At 41.4% G+C, this 16,768-nt stretch overlaps 1 protein-coding gene across 2 annotated transcripts in view; it reads left to right on the top strand.

Moving 5' to 3' along the window:
• The window catches only part of PSMD14 (proteasome 26S subunit, non-ATPase 14), a 63,198-nt gene that overhangs the window by 36,479 nt on the left and 9,951 nt on the right, over positions 1-16,768 (top strand). For both annotated transcript variants that reach the window (XM_014055887.2, XM_014055888.2), the window contains exon 9: positions 16,585-16,692. In XM_014055887.2, the coding sequence (XP_013911362.1) occupies positions 16,585-16,692 (108 nt within the window). The remainder of the gene's footprint in view (positions 1-16,584; positions 16,693-16,768) is intronic.

Raw genomic sequence — 16,768 nt, 5'->3', positions numbered from 1 at the left:
ATCCCAGGTCAAACTGTAGGTCGCATCATGACTGGTTGTAAGCTGAGGGAATATACCAGTTCAGTATCTGATTTAAAAAATAATAATAAATGATGATGTGCTTCATTGGTTAGATGGCCTAGACATTGGTATTTGAACATAGATCTTGTTAACATTTTTATTCTCCTATGATCTTGGAGACAGCAGCCAGACTGGTTTGCTCTGTCCAGTAATCAATTGGACTGAGTCTACACTTGTGATGTCATCGAGCCCTGGTGACTCCTCCCAGTTTAGACTCAGTCCAACCTGGACTAGCTGTGAGAATTGTTCTCTCCTCATTGGAATTACTAAATTACCTTTTTTTCCCCTTTCTCTATTATTGGCATTTTTCAAAATTAATAGTTTTGATTGGATTATATTTCCCCTTTTTTTCTCCCACTCTAATTTGAGTGGGAGATTCAAAACTGCCTTCGGGCTTCATCTGACTTGCCTGCTTGCCTCGCAACCACAAGTTCGCTCTGGGACGCGCTACAGCCTTAGTCAGCACGGCGCTGACTCTTTAGCTCACAAGCTACGGCTCAGAGGCTTTCTGATTGGTGCGCTCTGCTTCTCCTGGCTGTTTAAAGAGACCGCTGCCTCAGGAGGCTCGTGGACTTCAGATTGGAGCTCTGGCCAGCGTCGGAGGAGACAACCGCCATTTTGGGACCCTGCTGGAGGTCAGAAAACACACGAAAACAACGGTCGCCATCTTGCAACCCAGGGAAAGTGCGCAAAGCAGCAGCAGCCACCATCTTGGGCACTCGGCATTCTGAGGTCGTCGGGAGAGTTGGAGGACCGCTCCAGGCTGCAGTGGCATGCTCCTGGACTGTAGCGGTGAGATCACTCAATTTCTTTACTGGGGGCTAAAGTTGGCAGGCATGGCTGATCTCCCAATAGTGGGGGCTGTTCCGGACAAGGACCAGAAGGAGCAGAACCATCGGGAGTAAGGAGCAGCTGCAAGAGGGCAGCTAAAGAGGCTCCTGTTATTGGAAAAAATCCCCAAACTTCCAAGTCCTCCTCTAAACAGGCAGCCCTAGAGAAGGAACCTCAGCGGACCCAGAAACAAGCGAGCCAGAATATCCAGGCCTCTCGCCCACCCTCCCATGGGGGATCAAGCTGCCTCTCCGGGGGCCCCCGAGTTGCCACCCATGGGTCCTTGCCCGTCCTTGGATGTGTCAGATGGAGATCTGCCCTCTTCTTCTTCCTCCATAGAACCAGATACAAGGGCCAATTTCTTCTCTTTCATCCCCTGCAGAAATGGCAGCCATAATCTCAGAAGCCATAAAACAAGACATTGCTGCTGGGCTCCAGCAGCGCCCTCCACCTGGTTCTTCTCACAGAAACAGGCATAGATCACCTGGGGATACCCAGCAACACTTCATTCTACTTCTGCCACTCAGGCTTCCATCTTTGGGGACCAGGACACCCTCAAGGACTCTGACCTATCTGATGATGAGGGAATAACACCAGATGCCCCTGCCTTTGCCAGATTATTCAAAACCGATCGCTTTAAATCCCTTCTGTTCAAAGCAATAAAAGCAGCTAACTTACTTTCTGCTTCTTCTTCAACTTCTTCTACCCAGACTCAGACTGCTGTGTCGGCTTCCTCTGATCGTCCTAACACTCTTTTCTCTGAACCTATATTGGAAAAAGAAGTTATTCCGTCTCCAAAGATCTTCATGAATGTTGTCCAACGACAGTGGGGTTCCCTTGGTACAGGTCCGCAACCAACCAACCTAGACAAGTGTCTCTACAATGTCGCTCCTGAACTTACCAAATTCCTTGAGACTCCTCCAGTAGACGCTCTGGTTGTGGCCTTGTCTTCACCCACAGTGGTCTCTGGAGCCCCCGAACAAGTCCTCAAGTCTGAGGAGAAAAGGTCAGATCAAACATTAGTTAAAGGTTATCAGGCTGCTGCCTGGGCAATTCGGGCCTCCACAGCCACTTCCTTTCTCTCTAGGGCTGCGCTAGTCTGGAGTGAGCAACTCCAGGAGCGCATTGCATCCATTGATACCAGGTCACACGGATTTGAACAAGATTAGGGCAGCCATTGAATATTCAGCAGATGCTTCCTTAAACGCTGCCAGGTTTGCTTCTAAAGCCATGGCTGCTTCGGTCACAGCCAGGCGCCTGCTATGGCTCAAACCATGGCAGGGGATGTCCGTACTAAGTGGTGCCTCGCAGCCTCCCCTTTCAGTGGCACTCAGCTCTTTGGAACCCTCTTGGACCCCTACCTCACGGAATCTAAGCATAAACGCAAGGTCCTGTCTTCTATATACAAAAAACAGGACAGTCGCCTTTCCGCTTTCTATAGAAGGTTGCCCTTTCGGCCAACGGACTGGGGATCCTCCTTCTCCCATCCACAGCATCAGTCCTTCATCCCCAGACAGGGATCCAATCAGGACAGGTCCAATCGAAACACCCAACGTTTCCCCCCTAAGAAGTCCTACCAGGGAGTGGGTAACCGTCATTTCTCAAAGCGAAAGTGACTATCTGGACTCTCTCCCAATAGGGGGTTGACTGGCGTTTTTCGCTCACTGCTGGGAAGAAACCACAGTCAAATTTGGCCTTCATCTGGAATTCCTCTCCACTCCCCAGGAACACTTTGTCCCTTGCCCGATATCCCAGTGCCCTCGCAAGAGGCTGCTGATGGATCAGGCCATCCAACATCTGCTAGAGATTCATGCCATCCAACTGGTCCCTTCCCATCAAAGGGGCCAGGGCTTTTATTCCTGTCTATTTGTGGTACTAAAGGCTTCCGGGGGCTGGAGGGCGATCCTGAACCTAAAGTCATTGAACCGCCACATCATTTATCCGCGGTTCAAAATGCACTCCCTCCACATCACCCTACAGGGGTCAGAAAGGGGGATTTTCTCATCTCGGTCGACTTGACCAAGTCTTATCACATTCTCACCTTCACAGACCACCAAAGATATCTCCGTTTCTCCTATGGGGGGAGGCACTTCCAGTACCAAGCCCTCCTGTTTGGTCTCTCCTCCGCCCCCAGGGTTTTCATGAAGGTGCTGGCAGCTCTAGCTGCCCACATCAGGGCATCGCCCATCAGAATTCTTTGCTACCTGGACGACATTCTCTTTCCAGGTCGCCCCATCCGGCGAAGAGGGATCTAGCCCTAACAATCCAGATCTTGCGGGATCACGGGTTCGGAGTGAATCTCAAGAAGAGCCATCTTGTCCCCGGGACTTGCATTTTGCACCTCGGAGTGGTCATAGACACCGTGGCAGAGAGGATATTCCTGTCCCAAGACCGCATCTTCAGCCTCAGGGAGTTATTCAGGAGGGTCATGCGTCTACGCAAAGTGTTCCTTCTTCTATTCCAGTTGTTAGAGGAAATGGTGTCCTCCTTGGGATAGTCCCATGGGCCAGGTTCCACAGCAGGTACTTGCAGTGGTTCATGCTCCCGCATCAGAAAAGCAACAGGAGCTGCTCCCCCCACAGGGTCCTCCTCCCTAGACAGGTCACCCAGTCTCTGGAGTGGTGGCAGTCCCTGGCAGTTTTGCGGGGGACGTTATTCAGTGAGCTGGCATATCTCACTCTTACGACGGATGCCAGCCTGACAGGCTGGGGAGCACACATGCAGACCCTGGTAGCTCAGGGTCAGTGGTCACTAGAAGAAAGCCAAAATGGCATCAGTTGGATAGAGCTAAGAGCGGTAGGCCTTGCCCTGATTCACTTCTGTCAGACAGTTCAGGACAATCACGTCCTCCTCCTAACCGACAACACCACTACCAAGGCACACATCAACAGGCAGGGGGGGACCCTGTTAAGTATATCTCCTTTTAGAGACTAGAGTTGAGTAGCTTAAGGTAGCAAGGAATGTGCCGCTGAATAGTCACACTATCAATCACAGCCGCCGAAGTTAAAACAAGGATAACTTTACTTGCGTTGACAAAAATAAAGTAGGATAAACATTCTCCAAAACAAGCGATAAGTAGTCTTGAATTATATACACAGTCTATGATACAATACATTGGTTTACAGATGCTCAACTCACAATTCACCATGTAGACAGGTAACTAACATACAGAGTAGCCACCATCCAATATACAGTATTCAACTCCAATAACAAGCACGGAGAACATTCAGGAACAACCAGGAACAAACAGTAGTAATTCCTACTCCCTCTTATGGCTGATTAAAGCAACAGCATCCAATCACATCACACTTGAGGATTTAAAGTGACAGACACATTATTTCAATCTTGGCTTATATATATATATTGCCAACCCAAAACTAGGATTACATCCCTAATAGACCCAATCCTGGCTGCTGATGCAGGAAGCCAACCTGTTATGCCGTTGGGCAGAATCTCATCTACCATCCCTCAGGGTGGAGCACATCTCGGGGGGCCTCCAACGTCCAGGCAGACTAGCTGAGTCAAGCCAGGATAGACCAGGCGGAGTGGAGTGTTCACCCGGACCTCTTCCACTGACTCGTGCTCCGTTTTGGCCTACCAGTATTAGACCTGTTTGTGGCAGCGGACAACAACCAAGTCCCCAGGTACTTCTTGAGGTTTGTGGATCCCAGTGCGGAAGTGGTGGACGCTCTCAGGTGCCAGTGGCCCAGGGGTCTATTGTATGCGTTCACTCCCTCTCATCCAGAGGATAATACAAAAGATGTTGGAACAGGAGGCAGAACTCTTACTCCTGGCACCCCACTGGCCACGCTGGCCTTGATTTGCCAACCTCGTGTTACTGTCGATCTCCCCCCCCCCCCGTGGTGCATTCCATGGTCACGAGTTTCTCTACATCAGGGGTCCATCCTACATCCCAACCCCCCAGTGGCTGCAATTAACTACATGCCGATTGAGCGGCAAGCCTTTACAGCTGATAACATCTTCCTCAATGTCATTGCTACTATACAGGCTTCTCGTAGGAGTTCCATGAACCGTATTTATGATGCCACGTGGCAAGCGTTTGCTCTCTGGTGCTCTAACCTCTCTATTGATCCTCTAAGGGCTTCTATTCCTCAAGTACTGGACTTCTTGCGGAAAGGACTTGATCAAGGTCTCACTCCAAACACGTTACGGTGGCAAGTGGCCACTTTGTCTTCCGTTCTGGATGGCTATCCCTCAGAACATCTTTCCACACACCCTTTGGTCTAGAGATTCCTCCGTGGAGCCTCGAACCTCCGACCCCCTGTCATCCATAGATGCCCGACTTGGGATTTGCCACAGGTCCTGGAGGCTCTCACAGCCTCTCCATTTGAACCATTGAGATCCACATCATTGAAATTGCTGTCACTCAAACTTTGTTTCTAGTGCCAATAACATCGGCCCAACATATTTCTGACTTAGCTGCACTATCTGTGAGACACGATCTCTGCATCTTCCATCCAGACCGTGTCATTTTTATGACTTGATTCAACCTTCTTACCAAGAGTCAATAGCCGTTTTTGCAGGGGCCAAGATTTGACTTTACCTGATTTCTGTCCGACTCCTCGTCATGAGAGGGAGCACAAATGGCACACCCTTGATGTACGCTGAACCCTTAAGGTCTGCATCGACCGAACAGCCTCACTCCGCCATTTGGAATCTCTCTTTGTCTCTTTTCCCCAGGCATCCTTGGGAAACAAGGCTTCACCGTCGAGTCTGGGGCGGTAGCTCAGGGCCTGTATTAAGATGTCTTATGAACCTCAGTCCTTGCAGGTTCCACAGAACATTACAACCCATTCTACCCGGAGTGTGGCAACTACGGCAGCATGGTCTACACAGGCATCCTTGGAAGAAGTTTGCCGGGCAGCCACATGGACCTCTCCCATAGTTTTCATACGCCACTACAAACTAGACAAGTATGCGTCGACTGATGCATCTTTTGGCCGCAGAGTGCTGCAGCAAGTACATGTACCTTAACGTTCCTTCTTTTATTGTTCCCACCCTGTGGACAGCCCATTCATTGGTATGTCCCAGTCTGGCTGCTGTCTCCACGATCATAGGAGAATGGGCGTTGGTCCTTACCCTATACCATGCTCTGTGACGTGGAGACAGCAACCAGCTCCACCCTAATGTGCATTATTTCAGCTCATTTTTTGTGCGGAGGAGAGAGAGTATGCATTGCGCGATTATTATTTTTGTTTCACAATTCTCACTTGAGTCTACAGTCTACTTCATCTAAACTGGGAAGAGTCACCATGGATCGTTGACATCACAAGTGTAGACTCAGTCCAATTGGTTACTGGACAGAGCGACACAATCTGGCTGCTGTCTCCACGTTACAGAGAATGAGCGTATCAGGTAAGGACTTACACCCATTTTATTGTGTTTTACTAATCATGATATGCCATACATTAAATAATAATAATAGCCAAAGAGTCCATGAAAGCAGTCCACAGCACACTCGACCTAATAATAAGCAAATAGACCAAGACAGAAATATCAAGAATCATGGATCTTATCAACCTCTGCCTAACCACTTACCTTCAATTTGATGGACAAATATATCAACAAAACAAAGGGACACCCATGGGATCACTGCTTTCAAGATTTATAGCAGATACCATAATGGAATGCCTAGTATTTATAGCATTCCCATGCATACAACTCAAAATATGGATCCAATATGTAGATGACACCTTTGTCGCAATTTTAAAAAAGGGCCAACTAGAGAACACACTGCAACCATTAACATCATTTTCGAAGGTATAAAATTCACAAGGGAAGAAGAAAACAACACACTATCCTTCCTCAATATCCTTATCAGCAGAGATAGCAATGGCAACACAGGTTTATTGAAAACCACGCACACCCACCAAGTGCTCCACTACCTCCCACAAGAGAAGCTGTGTAAGAACACTATTTAGACTAGCATAAACAGACTGCAACAATTCTGAACATCAGAAAAAAGAAATACAGTAGATCATCTATGTAACATCTTCCAACAAAATGGATATCCACACACCTTCATCACAATGTTTCCTGACCATTCAACGTAGTATTGCACAACCAGCACAACTATGAAAAGGATAACACTGCCATACATTAAAAACATGTCAACATCCATCAACAAACTATTATAAGCACAGCATAGCATACAAACCAACTAAATTTGTCCAAAAAAATCCTAAGGAAATCAAAAGATCCAACAGTCCCAGAAAAAAAAACCCAAGAAACTTCTGCAACATACAGTGCAAGCAATAGCCACTACATAGGACAAACAGGCAGAAGACTTAGCAGAGTGCATCATGAACATCAACTAGCAATCAGAAGATATGAAAATTTCTTAATTTCACAACACATGGACAGATTTGATCATAGTTTCAACTGGGAAACTATAGCCATGTCAGACCAAGCCAAGTCAAAAATGTGAGAGATTTCCTGGAAGCCAGGCACTCTGACATATCGGCCATCAGTGTCATGTAGACATAAACAACCTCTAGATACCATTCAGAAGAGACAATCAACAAACTAAAGACCAGAACACCCCCTCATCAGCGATCAACACCCAGATGAGCAGAGATTAACACCAAGGTTAACATTAGAGCAACAATAACAAGACAAATAATATCCCAATCAAGCAACTGTTGAACAAGCTAACAGTAAATATCCCAACCAAAGAACCACCAAGACCATTCCCACCAACACTGACAGGGCAAGCCACTAGAACAGAGAGGTCAAGCTTGCATCGTAATGGGGGTGTCACATGACATATCACCACTCCCCCCTCACTAGACGGTGTGGGCGTGGCCAGTGTGTTACGCATCTGGGCCAGGAGTTTAACAGTCCTGCACTAGAATATAAAATGAGAGCAAACCCTACTCCCTAGATTATGTTACCTAGTTTGAATAATAAACCATCTACAAGAAAACAAATCAAGCACAGCAAACACCAAGGAGCCCTCATTTCAATCCTACAAATATTCTCCTCTTATTTAAAATCAGTGGGTTTCCCATTTTTTAAAAAACTGACAATGTGATGCTAGTTCACCTCCTCATTATATAGTAACACACTGGACAAATTTAGAATTGTAAGCAAGGAGTGCAGGTAACTTATACAGATAGTCCTCAACTTATGATTACAATTGAGTGCAAAAATTCTGTTGCTAAGTGAGACATTGGTTAAGTGATTTTTGCCTCAATTTTGCCTTCCTTGCCACAGTTGTTAAATGAATCATTGCAGTTGTTAAGCAAGTAAAACAGTTGTTAAGTGAATCTGGACTTTGACTTTGCTTGTCAGAAGGTTGCAAAAGAATCACATGACCCTGAGACTCTGCAACAGTAATAAATGTGAGTCAATTGTCAAGCAGCCAAATGTAAACCACATGACCCGAATGCTGAAATGGTCATATGTGTGAAAAATGGTCATAATTTTTTCAGTGCCGTTGTAACTTTAAATGGTCTCTAAGCGAACTGTTGTAAGTCGAGGACTTATAGCAATAGCAATAGCAGTTAGACTTATATACCGCTTCATAGGGCTTTCAGCCTCTCTAAGCTGTTTACAGAGTCAGCATATTACCCCCAACAACAATCCGGGTCCTCATTTTACCCACCTTGGAAGGATGGAAGGCTGAGTCAACCCTGAGTCGGTGAGATTTGAACAGCCGAACTGCAGAACTGCAGTCAGCTGAAGTAGCCTGCAGTGCTGCATTTAACCACTGCGCCACCTCGGCTCTATAATTCAATTTCTAAACCACCAATGGCTAAGTTACTGGTGGAATTTTGGAGAAAAAAACTCACTTTACAGAAGAGAAATTCATAAATAGAAGATTGAATCTGTTTATTGATGTCTAACTGGGAGGTATCAATTTCACAGATATTCTTTACTAAGAACTTCAGTTGAATGATAGTAAGTGCTAGCTAGCATTTGTAACTATGCACAACTATATAACCATGTTTTGCCTCTCATGATTAGTTCATATTCTGGAAAAAAAAAACCAGAAGATATGGATCCACACCAGTGATGGATTTCAGGAAGTACGGCCCGGTACAGACATACCGATAGTAGCTGGGAGCAGCGGCTACCGTACTGGAACAGTAAGCCGTTTGGCTCATCCGCCCACCCACGTTCCTTACCACATTTTGAGGCAAACTGGCCAATTGCGCACGCGCACACAGCATGCGGTGCCTGCGAGACCTCCGCCAAGCAGCTGAGTGTCGCTGGACGGTGGCAGGCGCATGTGTGCGCAGGGTGTGTCCCCACCAAGGACGCCCAGCCCCGTTGCAGTGTACCGGTTGCGACGGAATCCGGAACCCACTACTGATCCACACAGCTAGAATCTTATTCCCTCTGTACCTTCACATATTCAGCTTAAACTGTGGCTTGCCATGTTTGACTGAATCAATGGACATTCTGAAACATATCCAGAAATTATACTTGGCTGGTTTTTGATTCTCCATCTGGAATGTAGGCTCTAATAAACTTGACATTGCGAGAACTTTGGTTAGTACTAAACAAGCAATAGAAAAACATGTGTACTGTGTTAGCATGTGGAGGGGGAAGGAGGATAAAGAAATGTATGAGTTTGCAGCTCATTTGCAGTTGGAAGTTCATTTGAATTAAGCCCATGTTTATTTCTAGCTTCATTTCTCTTCCATTTTTATCTCGTGTTTTTTTTCTGCCCAGTAATGATTTCATAGATAAAATATAATATATATGGCATGCAAATAATAATTATGTGCTTAGGTTTTTTTATTGCCTTCTTAGCTGTGTGTAGTTATATTAGATAGTTGAATAAAAGTTCCAAATAGAACGCTTCATTAAACATAGAGAAACTTCGTGCTGAAGGTGTTTTTTTAATGCAATAACACTCAATGTGGTATACTTCAGAGCAGGCAGTTATTTTTGCTTGTTAAACTGCAAGGGTTATTTTAGCTTATTTCCCTTTTCTAAATGAAAAAGTTTTGAGTACACTTTTCATTTAATAGTATTAATTTTTAAATGCTTTTTACCATGGGAGATGTAGAATAGTCCATCTCTCTTTGGTAAGACATAAAGCTTGGAAACTTGTGTTTTTTTTGCTTTTGGGGTTACAAATGCATGCCTTTGCTTGTCAGACTAAATGTATTATTCTGTAGCTGTCTCTCCATTCTGGATATTCAGGTTGCATAGTAAACCTGACCAAAGCAAGCAAATCCTCCAAGGATAAAGAAGGAAAATGTATGCACTCCTAGGAATCTTTTTTTCAGAGCTAAAATTGACATTTTTATAAATAATTACCATGTGTAAGACCTCAAAACTCACAATCACAGCAATTCAGTGGTATGCATTTGGCATGAGTCAATTTCTGTTCTTAGTGCTTTTCATTGGAAATGGCATAAAAGTAAGATTTCTCTGAATTTTTTATGCTGTGGGCTTAGAGGGGACCCAAGATGTTCCTTGGTCACGGTTGTTTAAGTGTGCACACCAGCATAAATATCAAAGTGGTCATAAACTTCAGCTGCACTTCGAGGGTCATAGTTCCATTTAATTTTTCAAAGAATCTAGAAACCAACTAAGCAGTCGATAACAGTTCAGTTGCAGGTGATAAAGGAGATTTTAGATGGGACATTACTTCTCCTTCCACACCTGGCAATAGTTACATTATAGCCCTTACACATGATTTCTTATACAATGCTGTTTTTTTATAAATGTGCATGAACAATGGCTGGATGCTTGAATTGCAAAGCACCTTAATGCATTTTTTAAATATAGCTTCTATTTGCCATGGGGCTTCGGGGACATTTTCTGCAAATACAGTGATGTCAGAAAGGGCTTCAGTTCTAACTAACAGTGCTAAGTTAACTGATTGCAGTCCATCACGTAAGATATTACAGCCATATTAGGAGTTTGTTGTCCCCCCCCCCTCTCCCCCACAAAAATACTGTAGTGATATGTTGAGATATTTAAGAAGTAGATATCTGGAAGTATATGGGCACTTGTCAATTGTAATGCCTCTGGAAAAAGCTTAATTGTAACAAATAATGCATTGCTGAAAGATTTGTAAGTAATAAAAATATTCAGCATATTATTCTAGAAACTGTCAAGAGATGGAATTTGTATATAATAGTAGGATGACTTGGTGGAAAAGTTACTAGAAGAGCTGTTTGAAAATCCATCTTTTGATAAAGGCAAGTGATGGTGTAGATTATTGATTTGAATAACAACTGAAAGTAAGATGGAAAGTATTTTTCAGATAGTGATGATTTGTAAGAAACAGTTTAATGTAGTTTCCAAATATTGGGTATCCTACTTGAGTCATTGCAATTACTAAAGAATCTATGCTTTTTAATTCCATGCATCCTACAAACTAATTATATTTACAAGGTCAGAATCAATGCATGTTTTCCGAAAAAAATATAGGGTTATATAAATGTGTCTTCTCTTTGGCTGTTATATCACAGTTTGTTGATCTGGAGTATAATGTGTACAATTCACAAATTTGTCTGATAACAGAAAGTGGTGTGTGATTGTGTTTATTTTACTAACCAGTATATTCACAGCAATCACTTCCAAATATCTCTCCAGTAAAGATGTGTTAATTACAAAACAGACAAGGTCTTCTATTATATTAAAGCTACTAACAAGAAGACAGCAGGAATCACACATGTAAATAGCATCATCAACCCCTATTTTAGTCCTCTGTTTTGATCTGTGAGTTGCGCATAGACCAAAGGTGCTATTAAAGACTCACTGTATGAAATAGGCAGCATTATATGAACAAAATTTATTCAACAAGAAAACAGACCTTTAACATGAATTTAACAAGCCTGAGAAATTATAAACTATCATATGCTGCAGATTCATGCAGTGATAATAAACAAAAAAAGAAAAGTAAGAGGTTTCCTTAAGCTAGCCAAACCGCTAATGGTTTTGTTATAAGCTGTCTACTGTTGAAGTGACCTCTGCAAAGTCTCAAGGCACTTGCACCAGGCAGAATTAAATCGTCCAGTTGGTGAGAAGAATTGCAGGAGCAGATATCATGTAATAATAAAAAGCTACCTTAATCTATACCCTTTTCCCCACCATGGCATTAGAGGAAGCTCTTTATTTCTTCATCTTTGGAAGAAATAATTTTGCATTAAGCCTTTAGGCTGCATTTTAATGCACTTACAAATCATTGTGGTCAAAAGAAACTTAAGATTTTAAAACAGTCAAATGCTAACAAAATTAAAGCAGTACTAATTTATTTTCCCTCAATTGACCCTGTGATCCAACTGCCTGTAAAAATTTCTTTTGCAAAACGTAAGGTTACTACATTGCTATCATGCTTTGCAGAGAATTTCAAAGTACACAAACCTAGTGAAGGCTTAATCTACAACATATATCCAAGAGCACACCAGGGTTTTATCCTTGAATCTTACTGTAGCATAATTAACACCTCCTTCATCCATTGCTCATTAGCGTACTGGACATTAATGAGCCTATTTATTCTCATATGACTCTAAAGAAGGAACTTATTTGTTCTTACTGTGCAAAAAAAGCAATTATAAGATAGCTTAGAAATCAAAATGTAGGGTGTGTTGCTGCATTTATGCTTTTTATTGCGTCCCAGATCTAATTTTAGGCTGCAGGTTGTTCAGCATGTTAGTTTTCCCTAAGACAGTTGCTATAGTGATTGCAGTGAATTCTTTTAATCTTGGTGTAGTTAAAATGTTCCTTCTTATGGGTTGAATTGATGCTGTTAAGTAGAAGCAAAATGTCACTCAAGTCATACTTTTGTCCAGTAGTTTATTAAAAAAATAATAAGAATATAGTAAGGAATTAAGCACAGTAACATTTTGCAGTGCAGGCCCATAAGCACAATATCTTCCACCCAAACATATACAACTACTGATCAAAAATACAATGAAATAAACATATGCAGTAACATTGGTATTTAGAATTGTTAGGCCATATTCCACACAATAAAATTTTTAAAACTCGGATGTATCTAGTCTGTTCCAAAACCGTTTTCTCCTTGAAATTCCACTGTACAACACTAGATGGCTGAAGGCATTTTCTCAGAAAGATTATTAAAAATGACCTTGTAAAAATGGGCCACTATAATCCCAGCACACTTGCAAAACTGATGCATGGCCACTTATTTAGCATCCATTCAAATAGCTCATCGTGAAAAGTGCATATGGAGCTCAAATCTGAGTAGAAACAATTCTCTTACAAAACACTGCTGTCTTGGATAGGTTCCATGTTTTCTAGTGGAGCAGTCATTTCTAATCCATTCTAGGAATGTAAGTGTTAGTAGTACTCTAAAATACAAAGCACCTTGTGATTCTGATACAGTGCCAAGTAATTGTATCTTCCCCTCTGAGTAAATTCTTTATTTGTGTCATTTCTTATCGAGTAAATCTCTAGAGGACTACAGTGTAGGATATTTAGTTCTGTTTTTGCTTACTTTTAATTTATACTCCTTTGTGGTTGGGCATTTGCAGGTGTTCAAAAATTAGAACATATGGCTGAAATGCTGCTTCAGGAGTTTGGGAGATTTATAAGACTCAATCCATATACTACTAAAACTCTCCTGTTTGTTTCGGAATCTTCAATTAGCCAAACAGTGCATCAAATCGCAAAAAGTTTTAAATCAAGGTACCTCAAATGTACCAACTAAAAAAAATCATATAAAATCTGGAACCCATTACTGTCATGGCACTGAAATAATAATAATCTTCAGGCCAGTTGTATTTGCAAACTTGTGGTCATTACAGCATTGCTGATAGTGATCAGGACTTCTGAGCTACTCTGCCAGCTTCCAATAAGCAAAATCGGTAAGGAAGCCGACAGGAAATCAGAAAGAATACAATGTCAGCATTTTTGTACTATAAATCTAATACCTTTATTATTTGGTCAATAGTTTCGTTCATGACAATCATCATAAACATATTTCTTGAAATGGCACATGGAGTGCAATTGGTATGCAAAAGTGATCATGAGGCAGCAATATGCAGAGCATTGGGTTACTACATAAAGACAATTTCAACCTTTAGGAACTACTGTTAAGGAGAATTAAATTCTATCCATTCACACATTTCAGAATCAGTCTAAGCAAATTTCTTGGGGGGATGGGGCAGGATCCTTAAAATTAAGATTAGGTGATCTCTAAAAAAACACATACATTATCCTCACTCCCCTCCCCCTACTAGGTTCTCTCTGCACAAGTTAATGCTACTGTATTATGTTATTAAAGGCCAAAGTTGCTTGAAAACAGAAACACTCTGTTTAATATAGACCTAGGAGTAAGGAATAAGGGTGACACTGTAGGATTTGTGAGCAAGAAGAGTAGGATGAATATATTATAAAACCTATATTATTCCTGAGGTTTTTTTAATTCTAGAACAAGTTAGAAAAAATAGGATAATTTGATCAAATTAGTGTGAGAACATAAGCTTCTTATGTCTTCAGAGTTTTATGTAAATGCATTCCTAGTCCCATAATGGAAATGTCAGTGCTTCATCTTGGGGCTTTAGCATCTCTATACCACTAAAACCTAGTATCTGTAACCTTTAATTGAGCAAACAGTAAATCATAGTGGAATAATTTTCGAACCAAGGTACCTCAAATGGACTAATTGACATAACGTGTTTAAAATTTGGAACCTGTGACTCTAGAGGGGTGAAAGACTTTGTTTTAATCATTGCTTGTTGAATTGTAGCTTGCAAACAATCATCAGATTCACATAACATGCTAACCTAAAATAAATTAGCTACAGCATGGCTTAGTGCAATGTGCAACTCAGATGTTATCTATTGTTTTCATCATTGGCAACCATATTAAAATGTACAGATGGAACATTATGTGAACTAAAATATGAAGACCAGGAGCTCTTAATTTAAAAGCAAGATCATTATGACAACGAACTGAAATTTCAGTTTATTTCATTTATTCAGTGCTTAAAACAACTTCAGTACAGGATTCCCAATCAACACTCTTATTTATTGAGCAGTAAAATGTGTAGATGATGCATATTTCATATCTTTGGAGCATTAATATATTGGTTGTAGCTGCCTTGCTCTTGTGAAAAAGCATAATGACTATAAATTATCTTACATCATTTTTAAGTAACATTTATGCATTTACCTGGTACTTCCGCTGCAAGACAGCTTAAGTTCTTATCTGCTGCCTGCCCATCAGAATAAACTGAAATAAGAGCCAAACAATTGTGTAGTTTCATAATTATTTGTGATGGTCACAAATTTGTTTTTTTAATCATTATTTATTTTAGTCTTAGAGATTTTATTGGATGCTATTGAGCCTCCTAATTCTACCTTATGCTTCCCTTCGGGTAATGATACAATCGTCCTCTCTCATCGTGCCACTGTTTTGTATAGAAGCAGCATTTGGAGTCAAATGCTGCTTTTATACAAAATATCCTACACTTAGGGAAACGATTGCTGTTCTTGGACAATCCATCAGATGCAAATGCATGCATATTTACGGAAAACCACTGTTATGTTTCTCCAGTTGAAATTTATAGCCACGTACATTCACTTGGTTATACTATATATCATTGTGTAGAACTGGTGTACAGCGGAAAGAATGCCTTTCCATAAGGCACCTATGAGAAGCAGGTTGCAGGCTGTTAAATGTACAGCTCATCCTAAACAACACAAACTTGTATATGTTCTTAGAATGTTGAGCTCGGGTAAACTGAGAAATGGCTCAACTTTGTATGAGTAACACTGTAGTTCAGAGGTTTTCAAATCTTTTCAGGCTACAGAATTGTTAGCTTAAGAAAAAAAATCTTGCCACTTCCAATCAAAGGGAAAGTTTTAGTAACATAAAATTGACTCATTTGAGTGAACATTCCCCCCGCCTCAATCCTTAGTCTCTCACAGAACCCATTAAGATTTAGAGTACCACAGAGCATAGTTTGAAAATCTCCTTTCCAGTCTTTAATCTGTATTGCGCCACATTCTATCTTTCTTAGAATCAGGGAACCATTTATGGCATTTTACGGAATTAAAAAGAAATCATAAAGTTTTGAAAGTTACCAGCTATATTGTTATTATTGTGACCTTATTTTTGTTCGCCTTGTTTTTTTGCTCTCTTTTACTCTTGGCCATGACACTGACAAGGTCATCATAATCCATTCGACAGTCTGTAGCCTCTTTCTTACTTGCAGGAAATAAAAAGCATCTGACTAGGAGGGAATACATGGGGCAAGTTCCTTGCTGGCTATAATTTTGTTGTCATTTCAAGTGCTCCGTTGGTATAATTGATGTGACACGACTGGGCTTTACACAGAGTCCCTTAGCTTGTGCTCAGTTTCAGAGTTAGTCTCCCTATTATTCAATTTGAGTAGAGAAAATGTTTTTAAAGTTACATTGTGTATGTGTGTGTGTATATATATATATGTATGATGTATGTAAACATAACCATCAAAAGAGAGCATGAAACTTAATTTATTTTCTCTCATCACCTTGAAAAATGTAGTAATTGGTGTCCTCTTGCAATACTAAACTGAGTTGGTGTGCTGATGGCAGAGCCAGCAGGCGGTTATTTTTTTTATTAATATTATAATTAAATAATTTTCTGGAAAAAGACCAAAAACAGATGCGACTTGATTGTTATGTCTCTGCTGTTCCTTGGTGCAATCACTTGCATTTTTTTCAGAGAATTGACTTTTCTGTCTTGTTTTTACAGGTTGTTATCGATGCCTTTAGATTAATCAATGCTAATATGATGGTCTTAGGACATGAACCAAGACAAACAACTTCAAATCTGGGTCACTTAAACAAGCCATCTATCCAGGTATTTAATATTAATGTACTTACTTTGAAGATAGCTTAAAATGTATGTATCTATCAATATACAGACACACACAAAA

This window comes from Thamnophis sirtalis, unplaced genomic scaffold (assembly GCF_051295495.1).
Source record: "Thamnophis sirtalis isolate CommonGarterSnake01/CBP01778 unplaced genomic scaffold, rThaSir2_p1.2 scaffold_1, whole genome shotgun sequence".
Classification (NCBI taxonomy): domain Eukaryota; kingdom Metazoa; phylum Chordata; class Lepidosauria; order Squamata; family Natricidae; genus Thamnophis; species Thamnophis sirtalis.
Note: the sequence above shows the minus strand (reverse complement) of the source record. Positions and strands in the feature narration are given on the sequence as shown.